Below are 26,422 nucleotides of genomic sequence, written 5' to 3' on the forward strand. Positions count from 1 at the left end.
GGGGAACAATGGGGGGAAAAATGCAGTGCAACTGGTTTCTTGGTCCAGAGTTGAGTTTGAGGGATATAGACAATCTACGCAGTACACTACTTTTAACCAGAGCACGATGGTCCCTGGTCACCAGTAGTGGTCCCTGGTCACCAGTAGTGGACTATAAAAAGAGAATAACACTGCTTTCAAGACAACTGGGAACTCGGGGGGGGGGGGGGGGGGGGGGGGGGGGAACGAGGTCAAACCACAACGTCAGTGATCTTCAGGTCAGAAAGTTACGAGCTCTAGAAAGATGCCAGAGTTTCTGATTTGGAATTCTGAGTTGGATGACCGTTTCAAAACCATTTTTCCCCCCAGTGGGAGCAGTTTCCCCCCCCCCCCCCCCCCCCCCCCCCCCCCCCCCCCCCCCCCCCCCCTTCTTCGAGTTCCCAGGTGTCTTGAACGAACTGATGTCGGAAGTCGAATATTTCCGAGTTCCCAGTGGTTTTGAACTCAGAGGGTGACTTCCGGAGCGTGGCGACGGGGATCAATAAACCCATCAACTTCCGCACACACTTCTGACTTGAATGACGCAATTCATGTGAGACATTCAAAATAAAACAAACATGAAATTCAAAATAAAACAAATTCCCCTGTGTCCTTTTTACAAGATAAGTTACATTTTTAATTTGGGAGGTATTCCATTTGTTACATGTGTCAAGCTTTGAAAATTAGACAAACAAACGCACATTGTAGATAATTAGGCACGCCTTTCCATTCTTTTGTATGAAATTGCGCAAACTCCAAACACAGGCTTGGTCAAAGTGGCTATCACAAGAGTGTCTAATTAGCTCCTTAAAACCCTCGATAATTATTTAATCCCTCAGCTTTGGGACAGTCGTGCATATGGCGGAGGTGCAAGTGAAACCTCAAAATGTAGGGCTGAGGGAAGAGTGATTTGGGACTAAGACGAGAGGAATGGGTTGAGTGTATTCTGTAGTGTCATCCCGCGTGAGCTGAGATGGGGTGGCTCAGGCCTCTGAAGTAAGACTGTTCTCTCTCAGTCATCAGCTCAAAGTGCAGCGGCTGCTGGCAGAAGTTACACTCTGCCGAAGAATGGGGCTTCAGAGGTAGACCGGACTCCTTCCACGTCTGAACCAGCTTCTCTGTAGAGGGGAAATATTGTTGTTTAAAAGGGGGTCTCCAACAGGACTACTAGTAGCTTGCAGCCCATCTATGAGTAGTTTGTCAAATAAGTCTAATAATTATTATTATTTACATTTTAAAACAATATTATTATTATTATTTTTTACATGTGTTCCATCGCAAACTGTCAAACATAAAAGTTACTAGCTATTATCCCATCAATCAAAGCCACATTGACATTATTCCACCCACACTATTGTCTTAAAACCTCTTAAGGACCGCATTCTTGTTACTTACAACCTCATGCTAATCACATTAGCGCACACATTACCTCAACCGTCCCACAGGGGGGACACTGATTTAATGTCTATATATCACTCAGTATGTAGCCAGTTAGCCATGTCTATATATCACTCAGTATGTAGCCAGTTAGCCATGTCTATATATCACTCAGTATGTAGCCAGTTAGCCATGTCTATATATATATCACTCTGTATGTAGCCAGTTAGCCATGTCTATATATCACTCCGTATGTAGCCAGTTAGCCATGTCTATATATCACTCAGTATGTAGCCAGTTAGCCATGTCTATATATATATCACTCTGTATGTAGCCAGTTAGCCATGTCTATATATCACTCCGTATGTAGCCAGTTAGCCATGTCTATATATCACTCCGTATGTAGCCAGTTAACCATGTCTATATATCACTCAGTATGTAGCCAGTTAGCCATGTCTATATATCACTCAGTATGTAGCCAGTTAGCCATGTCTATATATCACTCAGTATGTAGCCAGTTAGCCATGTCTATATATCACTCCGTATGTAGCCAGTTAGCCATGTCTATATATCACTCAGTATGTAGCCAGTTAGCCATGTCTATATATCACTCAGTATGTAGCCAGTTAGCCATGTCTATATATCACTCCGTATGTAGCCAGTTAGCCATGTCTATATATCACTCAGTATGTAGCCAGTTAGCCATGTCTATATATCACTCAGTATGTAGCCAGTTAACCATGTCTATATATCACTCAGTATGTAGCCAGTTAGCCATGTCTATATATCACTCAGTATGTAGCCAGTTAGCCATGTCTATATATATATATATCACTCTGTATGTAGCCAGTTAGCCATGTCTATATATCACTCAGTATGTAGCCAGTTAGCCATGTCTATATATATATATATCACTCTGTATGTAGCCAGTTAACCATGTCTATATATCACTCAGTATGTAGTCAGTTAGCCATGTCTATATATATCACTCAGTATGTAGCCAGTTAGCCATGTCTATATATCACTCTGTATGTAGCCAGTTAGCCATGTCTATATATCACTCAGTATGTAGCCAGTTAGCCATGTCTATATATCACTCCGTATGTAGCCAGTTAGCCATGTCTATATATCACACTGTATGTAGCCAGTTAACCATGTCTATATATCACTCAGTATGTAGCCAGTTAGCCATGTCTATATATCACTCTGTATGTAGCCAGTTAGCCATGTCTATATATCACTCAGTATGTAGCCAGTTAGCCATGTCTATATATCACTCAGTATGTAGCCAGTTAGCCATGTCTATATATCACTCCGTATGTAGCCAGTTAGCCATGTCTATATATATATCACTCAGTATGTAGCCAGTTAGCCATGTCTATATATCACTTAGTATGTAGCCAGTTAGCCATGTCTATATATCACTCAGTATGTAGCCAGTTAGCCATGTCTATATATCACTTCGTATGTAGCCAGTCAGAGATATCATCATTATCTGTATCCGTTGTGTGGCCAAGGCATTTGCTTCAGCAGTAGGCCTAAAACAACATTCCCCTCTTGCAATTACACTCAAACCTAAATGTGTTCTTTTTTTTTAGGCTCAAAATTGGTCTTCTGATGCGATTTAAGAGTCGACACGGACTCAAACAATGAAAATGTTCTATGAAAAATCATAATATTGAGTGTAAAAAAAACGTTATTTTTTTTAATTTAAAAGAATTCTGGAAAATACAAAAGATTATAGGCCCCCTTAAGAGTTGTTTATTACCCACTATATTACCAGGTTTATTGACCAAAAATACATCTCTTGTACATCATTGACCCAGGGAAGAGTTGCAGGGTAGAGGAGAAAAATGTGCCGATTTGAAAGCTAGAAAAAATGAACACATAAAAAAACAAGCTCCTCATGCTAGAAAAATGTTGAAGATCCCCAAGTATTAGAAGATCTAAATCTCGACATTCATTTGTGTGAGTGACATAGTGCCTGTCTCTAGAAGTCATTCTGGGTCGTGTTCAGTAGAGCAAAACCGTTACAAACAGAAACGCTTTGGCGGGAAAATAAAAACAAGGGTTTGGGTACAGCCATTACTTTTAGTTTAACGTTTTCTGCCATTTTGTGTTTAGTACTGAACACAGCCCATGTTTATAACACACACACACACACACACACACCAATATAAAACCTTCACGCAGTCCTTTCCTGTTTACTTGCTTGACCAAACACGGCTCTCTTACCGACGAAGTGAGTCATCATCTGGGGGGTGTGGTGCGGCGTGGGGGCGATGCGTAGAAGCTCCTCCCCCCGGGCGACCGTGGGATAGTTGATGGCCTGGACGTAGATGTTGTAACGGCTCATCATGACGTCACAGACCTCCGTGTTCTTCTCCGCGTCAGACACCTGTAGACAACGTCCAAAACAGTAATCAATCAATCAATGGAAGAATCATCAGGAGAAATGTCAATCAATCAATACTAATAAACGGTGTGTCAATTAGTCAATTATAAATATGTAAAATCAATAACGTTGAGGCTAAATCAATATCATGCCGATCCATACTAACAATCACAAATAAAAATACTGTCTACAGTGACACCATGACGTCTCTAAGGGTGTCAAGTTGACAGACACATGACCCAGGAGTCGTATCTGGTTTTGGGATAACTCAGGACCCCGAATGACGCTATGATAAATCATGTTACGCGAGCGGATTCCAAAACGCTCATGTGACCACATTTAAATCAATGGGTTGATTTTGTGGGACCGTGTAGATGACATGAACGCACGTTTGGTTCACGCTAAATTTGGTGATCCAAAAACAAGAGACCACATGGTTGGTTGTTTTATCAACGCCTGGGAATATCTGACCATGGAAACGTTTCTGGTTGGTCTCAGGGAGACTTCTAAAAACAGGATTGAGTGAAGTAGCAGCAAATGAGAAACTAAATGAGAATGGATGTCCTCACAAGTTTCCAGACAAAATTTCAGATTCACATTGGACAATAAAAGTTGTAGTGATTCTCACCCTGACAGGGATGATGTGCGAGGGACAGTGGACGACGGGCAGTCCGGAGTCCATGAGCATCTGTCTCAGCAGCTTGACGTTGCGCTGGTGTTTCCGCCGGAGGGCGCGACCCTCCTCCCCTTTAAGGGTCTGGATGGACTCGCGGGCGCCCGCCAGCAGCATGGGAGGCAGAGACGTGGTGAATATGAAGCCGGCAGCGTAACTACGCACCGTGTCCACCAGGGCGTCGGTACTGGCGATGTAGCCTCCAACACAGCCAAACGCCTTGCCTGGAAGAACAAAGACAACGTTAAACGTGCCGTTATAAAAAAAATAAAATTAAAACAGGTCGACTGAGGCTCCTCCTCTAGAGCAGGGAAATCCCTGGTTGTTGGAGATTAAAATAGGACTTTCTTTCTACTTTCTAGACCTCTTGGTATTCAACAGGTCTCGTTGTTGTGAAGCAGTTCTCTGTGTGGTTTTATTCTGGTCATCTTGACATGCTTCTATTCTATCAAGACAAAGGAACTGAACAGATGATTGGCCTGCTGTAGTGTGTGTGTGCGCTGATTGGTCTCTCAGCTCGCCCAGGGGCTGTGGTCTCCTAGCAACAGGAAACTAGATTCTAGTTCCTGTTTCTCCAGTGTCCCATTAGGTGACAATCTGAAACTCCAGTATTTGAGACCAGAAATCTTGTTCGCTTCAGGGATTCAGACAACAAAAGACTGAAGAAACTCGACTACAGATGTCAGGAAAACTAACAGGGGAGGGTTTAGAAAAGCTTTAAAACATTGTGCTGTTTGGGGAGGAGAGGGGGGAGGGGGGTAAAATGCTGTTAACTAGTAGTCATTGGAGGAGGGGAGGGGGGTAAATGCTGTTAACTAGTAGTCATTGGGGGGGGGGGGGTAAATGCTGTTAACTAGTAGTCATTGGAACCAACAATGTTTAGTTTTAATACTGACCCAGTGTTCCGGAGATGATGTCCATCTTGTGCATGATGCCGTCTCGGTCCCCGATACCTCCTCCTCTAGCGCCGTACAGCCCCACCGCATGCACCTCGTCTACAAACGTGATGGCTCCAAACTCATGGGCCACGTCACACAACTCATCCAGAGGACACACCGCACCTTTAAGAGGAAAATAAAACATTAATGAGGCATTTTAAAGGCAGGGTTACAGTGGCAGGGTTAACGCTGCCTAGAGGGTTAAAGGCAGGGTTACAGTGGCAGGGTTAACGCTGCCTAGAGGGTTAAAGGCAGGGTTACACACCGCACCTTTAAGAGAGAAATAAAACATTAATGAGGCATTTTAAAAGGCAGGGTTACAGTGGGACACATCGCACCTTTAAGTGAAAAATAAAATAAATAATTAATGAGGCATTTTAAAAAGGTAGGGTTACACCATACCTTTAAAAAAAACAACAAAAGGGTTAATATCATATAACTAATTTGAGGGTTTTACACTAGGGCCGGAACGACACCAGTATCCCAATATTTTTTCCATGTCATAAACTTCTAACACGAAGCAGACCAAACTGTTTGGTCCTTTAAAAACCTGCTGTATATGAAATACAATGTGCTGTAGCTTGGAAAATAAATCAACGTGACTCCGGATGACAACATAATGACGTTTGTTTCCAACATTACGGCTGTTTTCCTAAAGAAGTACAAATCAGCTTGGCGTTTTGTTTCCTTGCCACGATACTAATGAGTACGGCGGTACTGACCCGGCCCTAATTTACACATTTATTCAACAGGAACCAACAGCAAATATCATATAACCCGTGTAGGACATTTTAATACGAGGGTTATATCCTGCTACTCAGGCTTCACTGAGTCACCTCCCAAATTCAGATTAGAACGATTCAGGCTTCACTGAGTCACCTCCACAAATTCAGATTAGAACGATTCAGGCTTCACTGAGTCACCTCCACAAATTCAGATTAGAACGATTCAGGCTTCACTGAGTCACCTCCACAAATTCAGATTAGAACGATTCAGGCTTCACTGAGTCACCTCCACAAATTCAGATTAGAACGATTCAGGCTTCACTGAGTCACCTCCACAAATTCAGATTAGAACGATTCAGGCTTCACTGAGTCACCTCCACAAATTCAGATTAGAACGATTCAGGCTTCACTGAGTCACCTCCACAAATTCAGATTAGAACGATTCAGGCTTCACTGAGTCACCTCCACAAATTCAGATTAGAACGATTCAGGCTTCACTGAGTCACCTCCACAAATTCAGATTAGAACGATTCAGGCTTCACTGAGTCACCTCCACAAATTCAGATTAGAACGATTCAGGCTTCACTGAGTCACCTCCACAAATTCAGATTAGAACGATTCAGGCTTCACTGAGTCACCTCCACAAATTCAGATTAGAACGATTCAGGCTTCACTGAGTCACCTCCACAAATTCAGATTAGAACGATTCAGGCTTCACTGAGTCACCTCCACAAATTCAGATTAGAACGACTCAGGCAAATCAGACTTGTAAACGTTATATTCAAATCACAGCACTGACGTCAACGGGATATTTTAGTTGCACATCGCAGGTCACGTTAAGGCACTTCACATAGGGAATAGGGTGCATTATGGGACACAGGTCCACTCACCATCCATGGAGTGGACCGTCTCGAAGGCTACGATCTTTGGAGTGGACGGGTCTGACTTCTGTAGCAGCTCTCTCAAGTGGTCGGGGTCATTGTGACGGAATACGAATTTCTTGGCTCCGCTGTTCCTGATGCCCTGGATCATTGAGGCATGATTCCCTGCATCAGAATATATTTCACAGCCTAGAGAGAGAGAGAGAGAGAGGGGGAATAAAGCACCTGTTTAGTACCATTTCACGTTTGTCATTTAGCAGATGCAGTTATCCAAAGCGATTTACAGTTAGTGCATTCAACTAAAATACTTTTGTTTTTTTAAATAATTGTTTTAAACATTGCGGTAAAGCCCTCCTCAAAGCAGCCCTCCTCAAAGCAGCCCTCCTCAAAGCAGCCCTCCTCAAAGCAGCCCTCCTCAAAGCAGCCCTCCTCAAAGCAGCCCTCCTCAAAGCAGCCCTCCTCAAAGCAGCCCTCCTCAAAGCAGCCCTCCTCAAAGCAGCCCTCCTCAAAGCAGCCCTCCTCAAAGCAGCCCTCCTCAAAGCAGCCCTCCTCAAAGCCATGGCACAGATTAATTTATTTTTCATCTTTTGTTTATTCAGGAGATCATCTTGACAATCTATTGTGTGAGATTGGGAAGGATAATAAAAGCCTGTTTAGGATCCTGATAACCCAGATTAATATGCAGTATGATATAATTACTAACCCTATTTTACCTAGGTGACTTTGCCGACAGACATTTCAGCTCTATGATCCACAGAGACACAACATGGAACAGGAAGTACAACAGCTTGAATCCACAACTACCTGTTCTAGAGGAGACTGCTCAACCAGCCTAGAGGGGACCGCTCAACGGGGCTAGAGGGGACCGCTCAACGGGGCTAGAGGGGACCGCTCAACGGGGCTAGAGGGGACCGCTCAACGGGGCTAGAGGGGACCGCTCAACGGGGCTAGAGGGGACCGCTCAACCGGGCTAGAGGGGACCGCTCAACCGGCCCAGAGGGGACCGCTCAACCGGCCCAGAGGGGACCGCTCAACCGGCCCAGAGGGGACCGCTCAACCGGCCCAGAGGGGACCGCTCAACCGGCCCAGAGGGGACCGCTCAACCGGCCCAGAGGGGACCGCTCAACCGGCCCAGAGGGGACCGCTCAACCGGCCCAGAGGGGACCGCTCAACCGGCCCCTGGCCTAGAGGGACTGTTGAGCACAGGATGCTATTTATTTTGGCAATACAATGTCTGTTAGTTCAGGTCAGGTGAGGGGATTACCTGGTCGAGAGGCAGGCCAATGTCTGTTAGTTCAGGTCAGGTGAGGTGAGGGGATTACCTGGTCGTAGAGGCAGGCCAATGTCTGTTAGTTCAGGTCAGGTGAGGTGAGGGGATTACCTGGTCGAGAGGCAGGCCAATGTCTGTTAGTTCAGGTCAGGTGAGGGGATTACCTGGTCGTAGAGGCAGGCCAATGTCTGTTAGTTCAGGTCAGGTGAGGGGATTACCTGGTCGTAGAGGCAGGCCAATGTCTGTTAGTTCAGGTCAGGTGAGGTGAGGGGATTACCTGGTCGAGAGGCAGGCCAATGTCTGTTAGTTCAGGTCAGGTGAGGTGAGGGGATTACCTGGTCGTAGAGGCAGGCCAATGTCTGTTAGTTCAGGTCAGGTGAGGTGAGGGGATTACCTGGTCGAGAGGCAGGCCAATGTCTGTTAGTTCAGGTCAGGTGAGGGGATTACCTGGTCGTAGAGGCAGGCCAATGTCTGTTAGTTCAGGTCAGGTGAGGTGAGGGGATTACCTGGTCGTAGAGGCAGGCCAATGTCTGTTAGTTCAGGTCAGGTGAGGTGAGGGGATTACCTGGTCGAGAGGCAGGCCAATGTCTGTTAGTTCAGGTCAGGTGAGGGGATTACCTGGTCGTAGAGGCAGGCCAATGTCTGTTAGTTCAGGTCAGGTGAGGGGATTACCTGGTCGTAGAGGCAGGCCAATGTCTGTTAGTTCAGGTCAGGTGAGGTGAGGGGATTACCTGGTCGAGAGGCAGGCCAATGTCTGTTAGTTCAGGTCAGGTGAGGTGAGGGGATTACCTGGTCGTAGAGGCAGGCCAATGTCTGTTAGTTCAGGTCAGGTGAGGTGAGGGGATTACCTGGTCGAGAGGCAGGCCAATGTCTGTTAGTTCAGGTCAGGTGAGGGGATTACCTGGTCGTAGAGGCAGGCCAATGTCTGTTAGTTCAGGTCAGGTCAGGTGAGGGGATTACCTGGTCGTAGAGGCAGGCCAATGTCTGTTAGTTCAGGTCAGGTGAGGGGATTACCTGGTCGAGAGGCAGGCCAATGTCTGTTAGTTCAGGTCAGGTGAGGGGATTACCTGGTCGTAGAGGCAGGCCAATGTCTGTTAGTTCAGGTCAGGTGAGGGGATTACCTGGTCGTAGAGGCAGGCCAATGTCTGTTAGTTCAGGTCAGGTGAGGGGATTACCTGGTCGTAGAGGCAGGCCAATGTCTGTTAGTTCAGGTCAGGTGAGGGGATTACCTGGTCGTAGAGGCAGGCCAATGTCTGTTAGTTCAGGTCAGGTGAGGTGAGGGGATTACCTGGTCGTAGAGGCAGGCCAACGTCTGTTAGTTCAGGTGATTATTATTTAGCTGGCCCTGTAAGTACATTGAGTTAGTTCAGTACAGATAAGGTGATATGCTTACCTGGTATCATCTTGGCCAGGGTGAACAGGGTGGAGTCATTGGCTACGAAGCAGGAAGTGAAGAGTAGCGCAGCGTCCTTCCTGTGGAGATCTGCTAGTTCCTGTTCCAGTTCCACGTGGAACTTACTGGTCCCAGAAATGTTCCTGGTTCCTCCAGCCCCACTGCCGTGCTTACGCAACGTCTCCCTGGAAACAACAGTCAACAACAACGATAAAACAAAAATCCTCGGGAAACCATGACAACCCAACGTCTCTCTGTCAAGAACACCAGACAAACAGGAAACAATAGTAAACTAGCCGTAAACTGGCCGATTAACCACCTTCCCTGGGTCGTTAACAGCTCTGTGTGGGCATCTAGGCCAATGGATAGGTAATTGGTTCTTAATGAAACTACCAGTTTTGTCCCGTCTTCTCAGGGAGAAATATAGCCCATTGATCTATCCATGGTTGTGTTCAGCAGGTAACAAGAACAAATGTTTTTGAAAGAGTTCAAACTGTGGAGGTACTAGTATCTGTGGGAGAAAAAAAAATGCTAATTCTCAGTTTCAATGGGAAATCAAAACAGACCCTTTATATAGTCGTACTGAGCAACACCCGTCTGTGTCTTCATTTATCTATCTGTCCAACTACCAAACTCAAAAAATCACCACTGTTCACCTCATTTATCTATCCATCCAAATACCAAACTCAACGCCAGTTGTCCGGCTACTTACGTGATGGAGTTGACGACCCGCGGGTGTCTGCTCATGCCCAGGTAGTCGTTGGAGCACCACACAGACACGTCTCTCCTGTCGCTAAGGGAATCGGTGTAGTCGTCACCCATGGGGAAGTCCGTGGCTCGCCGGTTAACCGTCTTAAAGACACGGTACGTGTGGTCACTCTTCTTCTCCTCAATCTTCCTCTCAAAGAACTCATCGTAGCGGAAGTTAGAGACTGCAGGGAGGAGAGGAAGCAAACATGATTAGAGAAAGATCACATTGAGGCGTCCCGTTTTAATAAGAGACAAGAGAGAACATGCTTAACGCTATCCTCTTTCAGGACACTTTGAACAGGAGCAGTCTTTCGGTTTTATTCTGTTTCATAGTGTGTGTGTGTGTGTGTGTGTGTGTGTGTGTGTGTGTGTGTGTGTGTGTGTAACCAAAACTGGGAAGTAATAGGAGACATGTACACCCTGGGTTTTATTGATAACAGAGCTAGGAGATACTTGGTGTGTGTGTGTGTGTGTGTCTACTGCTCTTTCCATGACAGACTGTCCAGGTGAATACAGGTGAAAGATATGATCCCTTATTGATGTCACTTGTTTAATCCACTTTAAAATCAGTGGAGATGAAGGGAAGGAGACATGGTTAAAGAAGGATTTTTAAGCCTTGAGACCTCATAGCTAAGTTTTTACTCTGTCATGCACTGTCAACTGTGGGACCTTATATAGACAGGTGTGTGCCTTTCCAAATCATGTCCCATCAATTGAATTTACAACAGGTGGACTCCAAGTTGTAGAAACAGCTCAAGGATAATCAATGGAAACAGGATGAACCTGAGCTCAATTGAGTCACCTCAAAAGGGTCTACATACCTTATTTGCATAAGGTATGTTTATTTAATACATTTGCACAACAACAACAACAACAATGTATCTAGAAAAACGGTTTTCGCTTTGTCATTATGGGGTATTGTGATGTCATTTTGGGGTATTGTGATGTCATTTTGGGGTATTGTGATGTCAATTTGGGGTATTGTGATGTCATTATGGGGTATTGTGATGTCATTATGGGGTATTGTGATGTCATTTTGGGGTATTGTGTGTTGATCGATGAGAAACAATAATTAAATCCATTATAGAATAAGGCTGTAATGTAAAAAATGTGGAAAAAGTCAAGGGGTCTGAATGCACTGTGTGGACAGTAAGATGTGACTAAAGGCTATTGACGATTTGAAAAGTCGCAAAAAAGGCTTGTGCTCTGATCCTTGCCTCAGGCTGCACAGCTGTTCTCATCAAGTGATCATACAGTATTTTCACCCATCTGTTACAGGCTTGGATTTTTCCATTTATATTGAGGTTGGATGTTAACGCGATTAGTGTCACCTCGTTAGTCGATATGTGTGGTTGGTCACCTGGTTGGTCACCTCGTTAGTCAGTATGTGTTACTCCTGTGCTGGTTGGTCACCTTTTTAGTCGGTATGTGTTACTCCTGTGCTGGTTGGTCACCTCGTTAGTCGGTATGTGTTACTCCTGTGCTGGTTGGTCACCTCGTTAGTCGGTATGTGTTACTCCTGTGCTGGTTGGTCACCTCGTTAGTTGGTATGTGTTACTCCTGTGCTGGTTGGTCACCTCGTTAGTCGGTATGTGTTACTCCTGTGCTGGTTGGTCACCTCGTTAGTCAATATGTGTTACTCCTGTGCTGGTTGGTCACCTCGTTAGTCGGTATGTGTTACTCCTGTGCTGGTTGGTCACCTCGTTAGTCGGTATGTGTTACTCCTGTGCTGGTTGGTCACCTCGTTAGTCGGTATTTGTTACTCCTGTGCTGGTTGGTCACCTCGTTAGTCAGTATGTGTTACTCCTGTGCTGGTTGGTCACCTCGTTAGTCAGTATGTGTTACTCCTGTGCTGGTTGGTCACCTCGTTAGTCAATATGTGTTACTCATGTGCTGGTTGGTCACCTCGTTAGTCGGTATGTTACTCATGTGCTGGTTGGTCACCTCGTTAGTCAGTATGCGTTACTCCTGTGCTGGTTGGTCACCTCGTTAGTCGGTATGTTACTCATGTGCTGGTTGGTCACCTCGTTAGTCGGTATGCGTTACTGACTAATGAGATGTGAAGGGTTAACTCCTTTTGTTAACTCTCCCTAGTTTATTTCTAGAAAAACATTCCTTTAACTGATCTTTCCTGTTTTCCTTTTGCTCCATTTATGGGTTTACTTCCTGTCTAAGTTCGGTGTGGGTTTCTTTTGTTTGCTTCTTAGTGGGCAGATTTAGTGGGTCTCATGATGTGTGTCTTTTAGGTCCCAGTTGTTGCTAGTCAACTTTCAGTGGAATCCCCCATGAGTGTCTTTCAGAACCCCTCCTGTTTAGTTCTGGTTGTTGTCAGTGACTGTTAGTTCCCCCTTCTATTTGAGCAACAAGTTTTTGGGGGTTCTTGCTGGGAAACATAATATTTTCACCGATCAATTAATTCTCGTCTTTACTAATATGGAAAGTGTGTTTAGATCTGGAATGGCCCATTATCAAAATGGGTAGGGGGGGGAAATAAGCAGTCATCCGTATGCACTCCATTATAGAATGGAGGCCACTCCCCCCCCCTGCTTTTTACTCATGCCTGGTAGGCTGCTCCGGGTATTTCACCACACTTCAACCCCTGTTTGAGGAGCTCTCACTGCATGACAGATAATATTCTACCCAGTACACTGTGTACCCTGGGCTCTCCCACCCCGTTCCTGCAGCTACCCAGTACTCTGTGTACCCTGGGTTCTCCAACCCCGTTCAGCTACCCAGTACTCTGTGTACCCTGGGTTCTCCAACCCCGTTCAGCTACCCAGTACTCTGTGTACCCTGGGCTCTCCAACCCCGTTTCTGCAGCTACCCAGTACTCTGTGTACCCTGGGTTCTCCAACCCCGTTTCTGCAGCTACCCAGTACTCTGTGTACCCTGGGTTCTTCAACCCCGTTCAGCTACCCAGTACTCTGTGTACCCTGGGTTCTCCAACCCCGTTCAGCTACCCAGTACTCTGTGTACCCTGGGTTCTCCAACCCCGTTCAGCTACCCAGTACTCTGTGTACCCTGGGTTCTCCAACCCCGTTCAGCTACCCAGTACTCTGTGTACCCTGGGTTCTCCAACCCCGTTCAGCTACCCAGTACTCTGTGTACCCTGGGTTCTCCAACCCCGTTCAGCTACCCAGTACTCTGTGTACCCTGGGTTCTCCAACCCTGTTCCTGCAGCTACCCAGTACTCTGTGTACCCTGGGTTCTCCAACCCTGTTCCTGCAGCTACCCAGTACTCTGTGTACCCTGGGTTCTCCAACCCTGTTCCTGCAGCTACCCAGTACTCTGTGTACCCTGGGTTCTCCAACCCTGTTCCTGCAGCTACCCAGTACTGTGTACCCTGGGTTCTCCAACCCCGTTCCTGCAGCTACCCAGTACTCTGTACCCTGGGTTCTCCAACCCCGTTCCTGCAGCTACCCAGTACTCTGTGTACCCTGGGTTCTCCAACCCCGTTTCTGCAGCTACCCAGTACTCTGTGTACCCTGGGTTCTCCAACCCCGTTTCTGCAGCTACCCAGTACTCTGTGTACCCTGGGTTCTCCAACCCTGTTCCTGCAGCTACCCAGTCCTTAATTTATGAAACCAATTGAAGTGCTTTGGGAACATGTTTTCCCAACGAAACATATGTTTTAATTAAAAACTTGTCAGACCCTCTGTGTGCTGGAGGAAGTATTGAAGGACAGAGGAAGAGGAGGAGATGGAAATGTACAGTGGCGTTATATTCTGTGGTTAAATGTAATACGTCGGCCGTAATTATATAAATAGCTAGGTTTCATTTTAGTATAGACATCAAATCATTAAAAAATAATTTTAAAATGTTTTTCTGCTATGTGTAATATGCGGTCGAGGTATGTATTGTATATAAAGGCACAATAGGGCCCCAGAGAGGGGACAATAGGGCCCCAGAGAGGGGACAATAGGGCCCCAGAGAGGGGACAATAGGGCCCCAGAGAGGGGACAATAGAGCCCAGAGTACCAGGCCATTAGGACCTGATGATCATGAGTGAGTTGGGTAATACGAACATGTCCAGAGAGCATAGGAGGAGATAACCGTGGCTCATCGGTTACAATAGGCGACAGCCCTTATGTGCCACTCAAATATGAGGTGTTCCTAATGTTTTATCAACTGACTGTATACTCTATTCTACCTTGTATGTTCACGGCTACACAATGACAACGTTTTTCATTTAAATAGAACTCATTCATTTAAAATGAGTCTCTACGACAAGGACAATAAAGTTTGGTTTGAATACTCTGGTCATGTGACTCACAGCTGGGCATGTTCTCCTGCAGTAAATGGGACACCCTGGTTGGACGTTGATTCAGCAGCTTCTTCATCAGATCGGTTCGGGTAAGACCTCCAGACTTTGAGGAGGAACTACTGGCCAGAGCCTGGGCTGGGGTCACATCTGGGGAAGACAGAGAGGTATAGGGCTGGGGTCACATCTGAGGAGACAGAGAGGTATAGGGCTGGGGTCACATCTGGGGAAGACAGAGAGGTATAGGGCTGGGGTCACATCTGGGGAAGACAGAGAGGTATAGGGCTGGGGTCACATCTGAGGAGACAGAGAGGTATAGGGCTGGGGTCACATCTGAGGAGACAGAGAGGTATAGGGCTGGGGTCACATCTGAGGAGACAGAGAGGTATAGGGCTGGGGTCACATCTGAGGAGACAGAGAGGTATAGGGCTGGGGTCATATCTGGAGAGACCGGTATGAGGCTGAACAGTTATGGCAGGACTGTAGATTTGTATATAATAGTGTAATATCTTAATTGCTATGCACTGAACAGTAATGTCATGGAATCAAGGGGTGCGTTAAGTTCGCTTGGACGTTTGCGGAACGACACGTTCTCCCCAAAAAAACGTTCTTGAACCGACAGATAAGTTTGGTCCGTTCGGTGGGTGTGGCTTGAAGCAATGAGTGACGTATTTAAGATATCACACTAAAAAAAGGTCAGTGGTGGAATTTGAACCCACAACCAACTCCTTCCCGTTTCAGCTGGTCGTTCAGTACAGCGCCGTTTCCGTTCCACTGAACGTCCTATTAGGTTAAGTACTGAACACAGACATGTTTTAATAGGCAGCTGGTCCTCCAATGGGGAAGGAGGAAATTAGAAGAAAAAAAAAGAACCGCCCACCTATTTAGACGAGGTGCTGGCTAGCGGAGTAGAAACGTGAAAATAAAGGAGAGCCACACACTCTAGGAGCTCAGATGCAAAAAATAATAATTTACCAACGTTTCGACAGCCAATGGATGAAGACAGGAACGTTGGTAAATTATTATTTTTTGCATCTGAGCTCCTAGAGTGTGGCTCTCCTTTATTTTCAGGTTTCTACTCCGCTAGCCAGCACCTCGTCTAAATAGGTGGGCGGTTCTTTTTTTTCTTCTAGAAGAAGGAAATTAGAAAATACATCCTGTGATGGAAATGTTTGTTAATAACCCAATTTCTGTGTTCACGCAAGTGACAGATTGAACGATCTCTCAGTACACCGGGAACCTTGTTTAGAGAAAGGGATCTCAGTTTCATGGTCTCAGCTTAGAGAGAAGATGCCTAGTGAGGTGTTGGTCTGTCACATGTTATGAACCAGTGTTGGTTTGTCACATGTTATGAACCTGTATTGGGCGTCACATGAATGAAGCAAATGTTAAATTATGCAAATATAACTTGTCTGCAGTATACAAGAGAACTAACGGGACTGCCCCGGTAGAGCTCCTGACAGATATTCACCAGGGTCTGTAGTGACGCCTCTAGCACTGAGATACAGTGCCTCAGACCGCTGCGCCACTCAGGAGCCCCCATATACGCCATCTGTATCAATAAAGGAGGGGTTCTCCAAATGTTTGGGGCCAGGGACCCCTTTTTTGTGATATCAATTTTATCAGGGACACCACTTAATCCGAACACAACTCGAGTGAGATAAAAATTTAAAAAATTAAAACATTAAAAAGCATGCATGGACGAACCAAGTCTTGGGCCCTGGGAAGCAAGATTTAAAAAGCCCCTTGGAATTGGGCGGCAGGGTAGCCTAGTGGTTAGAGAGTTGGACTAGGAACCGGAAGGTTGCAAGTTCAAACCCCGAGCTGACCCCGAGCTACTGTCGTTCTGCCCCTGAACAGGCAGTTAACCCACTGTTCCTAGGCCGTCATTGAAAATAAGAATTTGTTCTTAACTGACTTGCCTGGTTAAATAAAGGTTAAATAAAAAAATAAAAATAAAAAAATTCCTGCAATTCTACACATTTTGCCATGAGGCAGAGAGAAAACGTTTCAGTTTTAAAGCTTAAATTACAGTGCATTTAAGTAAAAAAATATATATTAAAAAATATATCAGTATTGAGTTAATTTTTAAAAAAATTGGTAGAGCAATGCAGTGGATACTAATATCCCAGTGAGCCTCCCAGGTCCATGTTGCCCAGGGTTAAGAACAGAGGACTGTAGTGGATACTAATATCCCAGTGAGCCTCCCAGGTCCATGTTGCCCAGGGTTAAGAACAGAGGACTGTAGTGGATACTAATATCCCAGTGAGCCTCCCAGGCCCATGTTGCCCAGGGTTAAGAACAGAGGACTGTAGTGGATACTAATATCCCAGTGAGCCTCCCAGGCCCATGTTGCCCAGGGTTAAGAACAGAGTACTGTAGTGGATACTAATATCCCAGTGAGCCTCCCAGGCCCATGTTGCCCAGGGTTAAGAACAGAGTACTGTGGATGAATAGTTTGACATTGTACTACACCCTCTAAACCAATTCCACAGATCCCTTGTCCAAAATGTATTTAAAATCTGTTAGTAATGTTAATTTAAAAAAAATCATGTTTACATCTGTCCGCGGACCCTCTGAAGTACTGACCCCTGCAACAAAGGAACAAAGCTCCAGGTAGTTTAACCCCTCGTTTACCTTTCTGAACGGTGCGGACCTCCTGCACGTCCTCCTGCAGCTGGAGGCTGGCCTGGCGCACCACACTGCTGTTCTGGCCCATCTCAGCCGCCAGGAAGGGGCACTTGGAGGCCACCGAGGCCTGGCCAGAGGGGTGCTTGGGATGGGGGTGGCTCTGAGGCAGCTTGGTGGTGGTGGTGGTGCCTCCATCCGCTACTAAAGCACAGAAGATACTAGGGTTAGAAGACTAAGAGCGACACACAGATACAGACCTTTTAAAAAACGTACACAATACTACGAGTGGTTTTTCCTAGTGATGTGAGCAGGTTGGGAAAACACAGCCCAAGAGATTTTTTCCAACTGAGGAAATAATTCATATATTAACGTAACACATCATGATGTTACAGTTTATGACCAGATCCATTCTCGGGCTGAAGTCACGGCGTCACAAGATCACCTACCCTTCTCGGCTGATGTCTGAGCTGAAGTCACCGTGTCATCAGCTTTCTGGAAGCAAGCCGGTGAGGAACAGAGGGAGCGGGCCAGAGGCTTGGAAGCGAGGTCCATCATCACAGGACATTTCTGGGCATAGACCACCAGGGATTTCCGGGCCTGCTGGAAGAAGGCCTGGGGAACACGGGACAGGAACGGGCAGCGGCGAATTATAGTCTCCATCCTTCCAACGATTGTCCAAGCCTGAGGGAAAAGAGATAAGATCAGGATCTCCTGTAAACCAGACATTTTATGGGGGTTTTTCCTATCATGTGTTTTGTCATTGATTCAAGTCTTGTCCATTTAAAACAATTTTGTAATTTTGTAGTTGTAATCAATAAAGCTATACTTCGCTCTGAGTGAGAAGTTGAACATGGGAATGCGTTATGAACGGCTAGGCATTCACATTTCTTATCTGAAGCACGTAAGGTCATAGGGCCTAGCTATGTCAAAACAGTACAGTCTGTGGGTTAGGAATAAGCCCCTGACATAGTAAAACTAATGTAGGTCATAGGGCCTAGCTATGTCAAAACAGTACAGTCTGTGGGTTAGGAATAAGCCCCTGACATAGTAAAACTAATGTAGGTCATAGGGCCTAGCTATGTCAAAACAGTACAGTCTGTGGGTTAGGAATAAGCCCCTGACATAGTAAAACTAATGTAGGTCATAGGGCCTAGCTATGTCAAAACAGTACAGTCTGTGGGTTAGGAATAAGCCCCTGACATAGTAAAACTAATGTAGGTCATAGGGCCTAGCTATGTCAAAACAGTACAGTCTGTGGGTTAGGAATAAGCCCCTGACATAGAAAAACTAATGTAGGTCATAGGGCCTAGCTATGTCAAAACAGTACAGTCTGTGGGATAGGAATAAGCCCCTGACATAGTAAAACTAATGTAGGTCATAGGGCCTTAGCTATGTCAAAACAGTACAGTCTGTGGGTTAGGAATAAGCCCCTGACATAGTAAAACTAATGTAGGTCATAGGGCCTTAGCTATGTCAAAACAGTACAGTCTGTGGGTTAGGAATAAGCCTGTGACATAGTGAAACCCAATAACATGCTGCTCTTAACATGATAAATACAATGCTTCTCACAACAATGACAAATTCACAATGATTGATCCGTACATACATTATTCTTCCAGTCATTATATATATATATATGGAAGAATAAGGTCCTAGACGCTTGCTTTTTGGGGTTTTGCAAAAATAATAAAATTGTTTCCTACCATGACACTGGAAAGCGTTAACAAAAAAAAAAAGTGTCTTATTCCTGGAATGAGGAAGGCTGTCTAGGAAAACTTAACCTCCATTCCGTAGCCAGGCACATAGCAGGAAAATAAATAATTAAAATCACACAGAGCTGCCAACTCATTGGCCGCGAGACACGCATTTCACCCTCCTCCTCGCGGCACACCTCTCGTATCTCACGCATTGGAAAGTACTGCTTTTAATAGTCCATTGTAGAGTCAACGCGTTTACATTTTTTTCAACTGAGCTACTACTCATGAGCGGAATCTCTATCCATCGAACTGTCTTGCCACAGCACTGTGAACCGCGGCACATTGAAGCATATGACTGGTCCAGTTGTGTAAAGGATCAAGTGGATTGGATGCGCGTTTTAAAAGAAATCGCCCCTCGAGATTAGAGTTGAGCTGAGAGAGAGAGATCATTCTCCACTGAGTTTATTAAAAACTGTAAAAAGAGCAGCACGTTAGCGCTAGTTTGATGTACAATGTGGTCAACGAAATGAAGTTGCTGTTACTCCCCTCCCTATTGAAGAATGCAGTCTTTTGACAGCATGTACTACATTTGATTCAATCCACACTTGTGTTTGGTGATTGGGATTTAGGCTGTGACAACGAAAAGGTGACAGGCCAACAGTATGCTTTAGCAGGGAAGTTTTGGTAAGGGGACCCGATTTGGAACCGAAAATAATTTTGTCAAACAGATTGTGAACCCAGAAGTGTACGTTTGATTCAAGGGGGGGGGGGGGGGGGGACAATACATATAAAATAGTTTGGGTAGAGTTACGGGGCAGAGTTACGTCATATATTCTTCAGGATACTTTATTACCCCTTTATTTAGTCTGATCACTGGAACAATTCTCTACAATGGGCTAAAATACAGGGTGATTAACTGTGCTTGACAGCAAGCACAATACTGCTATACCCCACACTTACTGTAGTATTCCACGTATTCCCAATTCTGACAAGAGTATTCACATACCTGAAATCTGACATGCCTACGCGTTTCTTTGAAAATGAATGATATGAGGCTATGCATTTATTTATTTACATATTTTTTTGCAGCCGTTCATTGAACAGTTTAGAATAAGTAATACAAATAAGCATTGGAATTTGAAATGCTCCAGGAGTCAAATATAAAAATTGGACATTTTACTATTGTTTACATGCTAGGCAGAGAGGGTATGGGGACAACACATACTATCTATGTATAGTAAGACCATGTCAAGGCTCTTCAGCTAGTAGACCTAAACCACCTGGATATTGATCTATTATAGCTAGTAGACCTAAACCACCTGGATATTGATCTATTATAGCTAGTAGACCTAAACCACCTGGATATTGATCTATTATAGCTAGTAGACCTAAACCACCTGGATATTGATCTATTATAGCTAGTAGACCTAAACCACCTGGATATTGATCTATTATAGCTAGTAGACCTAAACCACCTGGATATTGATCTATTATAGCTAGTAGACTCAAACCACCTGGATATTGATCCATTATAGCTTGTAGACCCAAACCACCTGGACATTGATCTATTATAGCTAGTAGAGCTAAACCACCTGGATATTGATCTATTATAGCTAGTAGACCCAAACCACCTGGATATTGATCTATTATAGCTAGTAGAGCTAAACCACCTGGATATTGATCTATTATAGCTAGTAGAGCCAAACCACCTGGACATTGATCTATTATAGCTAGTAGAGCTAAACCACCTGGATATTGATCTATTATAGCTAGTAGACCCAAACCACCTGGATATTGATCTATTATAGCTAGTAGACCCAAACCACCTGGATATTGATCCATTATAGCTAGTAGACCCAAACCACCTGGATATTGATCCATTATAGCTAGTAGACCCAAACCACCTGGATATTGATCTATTATAGCTAGTAGACCCAAACCACCTGGATATTGATCTATTATAGCTAGTAGACTCAAACCACCTGGATATTGATCCATTATAGCTTGTAGACCCAAACCACCTGGACATTGATCTATTATAGCTAGTAGAGCTAAACCACCTGGATATTGATCTATTATAGCTAGTAGACCCAAACCACCTGGATATTGATCTATTATAGCTAGTAGAGCTAAACCACCTGGATATTGATCTATTATAGCTAGTAGAGCCAAACCACCTGGACATTGATCTATTATAGCTAGTAGAGCTAAACCACCTGGATATTGATCTATTATAGCTAGTAGACCCAAACCACCTGGATATTGATCTATTATAGCTAGTAGACCCAAACCACCTGGATATTGATCCATTATAGCTAGTAGACCCAAACCACCTGGATATTGATCCATTATAGCTAGTAGACCCAAACCACCTGGATATTGATCTATTATAGCTAGTAGACCCAAACCACCTGGATATTGATCTATTATAGCTAGTAGACCTAAACCACCTGGATATTGATCTATTATAGCTAGTAGACCTAAACCACCTGGATATTGATCCATTATAGCTAGTAGACCCAAACCACCTGGATATTGATCTATTATAGCTAGTAGACCTAAACCACCTGGATATTGATATGCATTACATTTTTCTTGAAGGTTGGTCGATCTTGACAAATTAAATTGTTATAACAAGAAAACGTTTCAAACACCCATCACCTGGGAAACATAGCTCAGGGGTGACCAACACGCAGGATGCTATTCCATCCACATTTTAAAGAAATAGTTAACCCAAAATGACCAAATTATAACATGTTTGTGTCCTTGACTTGAAAGCAGTCTATGGATAAGCAGACTGCAATCTATGATTAGGTTACACAGGAAATGTTAATTTGATTATTAGCATTTCCTGTGCAGAGCCTTTGCTTATAACGTTCCACTTGAGAACAAGGGTCAATCCCTGCTTCCAACCGTTTCTAACATTTTCCAGTCTCCCTCTCTCATTTCATTAGTTTCTGAATAAAAGTGTCAAACCAACAAACACATTTTTTTAATAAAATATTTGCATACTTTACATTTCATACTCCAAAAACGTCACATTTTGAGTGTTCATTTAATGTTTCAAACCATCCTGAATACACTTAATTGTGCACCCTGGACATAGGCCTAAACCATGTCAAAATACATAGAATTGCAGGTATATTGTCTTAATTAAAACAGTAAAATCGTCTAGGGCCGTAGGACCCCCAGTCCCCCGTCTAGGGATCGTGCCAGAGGGCAATGAAATTCATATAGCAAATCTCACTCCAAGCTTTCTTCAAATGTTGGCAGTCCTGATACAAGTATTTTACAAACTAGCCTACATTCTTGTGTAATCTGAGGAGACAAATCACGCAAACCGCATATCCCGTCAATCGTGCGTGAATAATTCAACAACACCCCCAGTCATAATTTGTTGTGTTTTTTAAATCAATAAGATGTATCCACTCCATACTAAGTTTCATAGCTATACCGACGGGTTTGAATAACTACTTACATTTCAATGTCATCGTTACCCAATGAATAACACTAGCTAAATCTTCATTCAGTCAAGCGGCTAGAATATGCCCCGGTTAGACCCACTAGCACGCCGGGCTACAGTAGCTGGTTGACCGAGGAACTAAGAACGAAAGGAGCCTATCTCGTTTGCTTACCTCGATATGCTTCGGATCACCTTCTCACAACTAAGCTTGAAAAAAAGCTAGATTGTCTTGGAAAGATCTCAGCGGCTGTTTTATTGTAAATATAACACTCTTAATAGTTCATATAGCTACTGCTCCAAAACTACGTTTCGTTATCCTGCACTGAGGACGAACGAAAGGACAAGGATAGACAACCGGGTTTATAAGAACGAATACTAACGCCAAATCTCGCGAGAGGATGAGTGTGTACGTCACAGCCCTCCAGAAAGTCATTGCCCCAGAAAATGTTCCATTATGTCAAAAGCAACGTGTGACTCATATCCTCAGTCATTTATTTGTATTTTTTTTATTTAACCTTTATTTAACTAGGCAAGTCAGTTGAAATATACAATTAATCTACGCTGTGGTTAAACATTTACATGTAAAATATTTTTGGGGAACAGGTAAATACAATTTTGACGTGTAAACATATACATGTAAATTCTACATAAAACAATATATGGTGAGGGGCGTATCCACTGATATTTGAATACTGGATCATTCCACAATATGAAAAGCTAAATATATGTACTTTCAGTTCTCAAATCTCCCAAAAATGTAGTCTACCAGTATACACTGTAAATGTCACACGCAACAAGTTAGTCTGCATTTAGAGTGTGTGGTATAGTACGTGTTCGAGTCACATGCGTCAAATACAACGGGTGTAGACTCTACCGTGAAATGCGTGCTATACGAGCCTTTCACGACGATGCAGCGTTTAAAAAAATGTTTACAAATAGTTGTTTGTGTCATTGTTGACTTTAAAAAATATATATTTTACCTTTATTTAACTAGGCAAGTCAGTTAAGAACAAATTCTTATTTTCAATGACGGCCTGGGCCAGTAGGTTAACTGCATTGTTCAGGGGCAGAACGACAGATTTGTACCTTGTCAGCTCGGGGGTTTGAACTTGCAACCCGTTTACTAGTCCAACGCTCTAACCACTAGGCTACCCTGCCGCCCCGATTTGAGAAAAACATATTTAAAGAGAATGGTCATATGTTGTATTTGTATTACAATAATACTCTATTCCCTTCACTACACAGTTTGACCTTCCATCATGGCCCAAATGCATTGACCGGTCAAATGTTACTGAATGAAGATTGTGATGTGCTGAACCAAAGGATGGGTTATGATTTGTTGTGATAGTGCTCCCTCTAGTGTTACTTCTGCAATAAAAGCAACACAGCAAGGCTGAATGAAGTGTCCTTATTTGCGCTTGACCAAAAAAACATTTAGGAGAATGATATTCTGGATCATCTTCCGGTATCACTCGACACACTTTTTTTTTTGTTGCACATATTCTCTGTGAATGGTAGTTTGCAGAGAACATGTGTGTTGAGGTTTTAGCATGTTTAAGTGCCCATGAAACAAGTACCAACCTGAGAGAGAGCTTCAACCAATAGGAATTATGATTATTTAATAATAAGAAAAAAAACCCATACACTGAGGTTACAGGACCATTCAAGACACAGACGTAGGTGCGTACGTACGTACGTCACACGCTATATCGTAGGCTGCGTTAAAACAACTGGGAACTCGGTCATGGCTCGAAGGGATCACGTTTTTGTCAAATACACGTCAGATTAGATTTTTCGTAGCAGGTTGGGATAATTTACGCAAACAGGTTAGGAGAATTAACGTAGTAGGTTAGGGTAATTCGTTTTTTTTTTCCTGAGTTCCCAGTTGTCTTGGAAACACCACTGCCATAGAAATCCGACTTTTACAAAATGACACTGATTGGCCAGATGGTGGCGCAATAATAAGCGATTGAAAATGCTAACTTTGAAAGGACACTTCACTCAGCCATTTTGACCTAAAGTCATGAAATTCGGTGCATTTACTACCATTCAAAAGTTTGGGGTCATTTAGAAATGTCCTTGTTTTTGAAAGAAAAGCACAAAAAAAAATTCATTAAAATAACATACAATTTACCAGAAATACAGTGTAGACATTGTTAGTGTTGTAAATGACTATTGTAGCTGGAAACGGCTGATTTTTCATGGAATATCTACATAGGCTGAGTTGTCGAAATTGGGTTATTTTTAACCAAGCCTTTTTAGAGAGACAATAATTAATTTGGTAAAAAAATATATATGAATTGCCATATTAGGCATAACTCAATTTCTACCTTTTTAAGATGCCAAAATATTAATTGTTTTCAATAATTGTTTTCAGTACGCTAATTTTGTTTTGTTTTCTGATTGTTTCAACAAACTTTGGACGAAGGACTTCCACAGGGCCACCCGCCATCTCCATAGTTCATTCAAAAAGGCAATGGTTCTGAATTTTGTTAATTATCTTTTAAACTTTCATTGGTTAATCTATTACTAAGTTATCATTTGGCTCGTGTAATTAATTCTGTAAACATCACAAGGCCATTATCTCCATAGTGTTTACATTTCTCTCATGTAAATGTTGTAGCTACATAAAAAAAAAGATTCAACCATTAATTACAATATTTTTCTTCATTACAATGCTGATGAAGTTGCATTGGATTTATTTGTATCTGTTAAAGACATTGATTGTTTAGTATATTTACTACATTTAGTACGTTTCGTTTTTTTCTGCTCTGTGATGTAAGTTAATTTAAAGTTATGTGATTTGGTTTATGTAGATGCATTTCAATTTCAATGTTGAGTTTGCAGCAAACAGAATGTTCGCCACAAGTTTCCCAGAAGTTCACAAGTTGCCGCTAGTTTACCTCAACAGTTTTCCTACAGAGGAAAACCAAGCCACGAGCAGTGACGCAAGCCTACCAGACGAGCTAAATGCCTTTTATGCTCGCTTCGAGGCAAGCAACACTGAAGCATGCATGAGACCAACTGGCAAGTGTCTTCCCTGACATTTTCAACCTCTCCCTGTCCGAGTCTGTAATACCTACATGTTTCAAGCAGACCACCATAATCCCTGTGCCCAAGGAAGCGAAGGTAACCTGTCTAAATGACTACCGACTCGCAGCACTCACATCGGTAGCCATGAAGTGCTTTGAAAGGCTGGTCATGACTCACATCAACACCATTATCCTGGAAACTCTGGACCCACTCGAATTTGCATACCGTCCCAACAGATCCACAGATGATGTAATCTCAATCGCACTCCACACTGCCCTTTCCCACCTGGACAAAAGGAACACCTATGTGAGAATGCTGTTCATTGACTACAGCTCAGCGTGCAACACCATAGTGCCCACAAAGCTCATCACTAAGCTAAGGACCCTGGGACTAAACACCTCCTTCTGCAACTGGATTCTGAACTTCCTGACGGGCTGCCCTCAGGTGATGAGGGTAGGTAACAACACATCTGCCACGCTGATCCTCAACACTGGGGCCCCTCAGGGGTGCGTGCTTAGTCCCCTCCTGTACTCCCTGTTCACCCACAACTGCGTGGCCAGGCATGACTCCAACACTGTCATTAAGTTTGCTGACGACATAACAGTGGTAGGCCTGATCACCGACAACGATGAGACATGGCAGTGTGGTGCCAGGACAACAACCTCTCCCTCGATGTGAGCAAGACAAAGGAGTTGATCGTGGACTACAGGAAAAGGAGGACCGAATAGGCCCCCATAAACATCGATGTAGCTGTAGAGGAGCGGGTTGAGAGCTTCAAGTTCCTTAGTGTCCACATCACCAACAAACTAACATGGTCCAAAAACACCAAGACAGTTGTGAAGAGGGCACAACAACACCTTTTCCCCCTCAAGTGACTGAAAAGATTTGGCATGGGTCCCTATATCCTCAAAAGGTTC

At 43.9% G+C, this 26,422-nt stretch overlaps 1 protein-coding gene across 2 annotated transcripts; it reads right to left on the minus strand.

Moving 5' to 3' along the window:
• Positions 1–628: 628 nt before the first annotated feature.
• On the minus strand, positions 629–22,824 carry LOC110528663 (5-aminolevulinate synthase, nonspecific, mitochondrial). Of its 2 annotated transcripts, none has more exons than XM_036984284.1 (11): positions 22,645–22,824; positions 17,759–17,993; positions 17,319–17,510; positions 14,694–14,831; positions 10,383–10,602; positions 9,671–9,855; positions 7,017–7,196; positions 5,360–5,524; positions 4,419–4,687; positions 3,631–3,793; positions 629–1,136 (listed from the first exon to the last, which is right to left on the minus strand). In XM_036984284.1, exons 2-11 carry the CDS (start codon positions 17,970–17,972, stop codon positions 973–975), a joined length of 1,890 nt encoding a protein of 629 aa, XP_036840179.1. In that variant the 5' UTR covers positions 17,973–17,993; positions 22,645–22,824; the 3' UTR covers positions 629–972. The 2 variants fall into 2 exon arrangements, with proteins under 2 accessions (XP_036840179.1, XP_036840178.1); XM_036984283.1 differs by having other exon boundaries at positions 17,319–17,513.
• Positions 22,825–26,422: the final 3,598 nt, after the last annotated feature.

The sequence above is a fragment of the Oncorhynchus mykiss genome, chromosome 7, assembly GCF_013265735.2.
Source record: "Oncorhynchus mykiss isolate Arlee chromosome 7, USDA_OmykA_1.1, whole genome shotgun sequence".
NCBI classification, from domain to species: domain Eukaryota; kingdom Metazoa; phylum Chordata; class Actinopteri; order Salmoniformes; family Salmonidae; genus Oncorhynchus; species Oncorhynchus mykiss.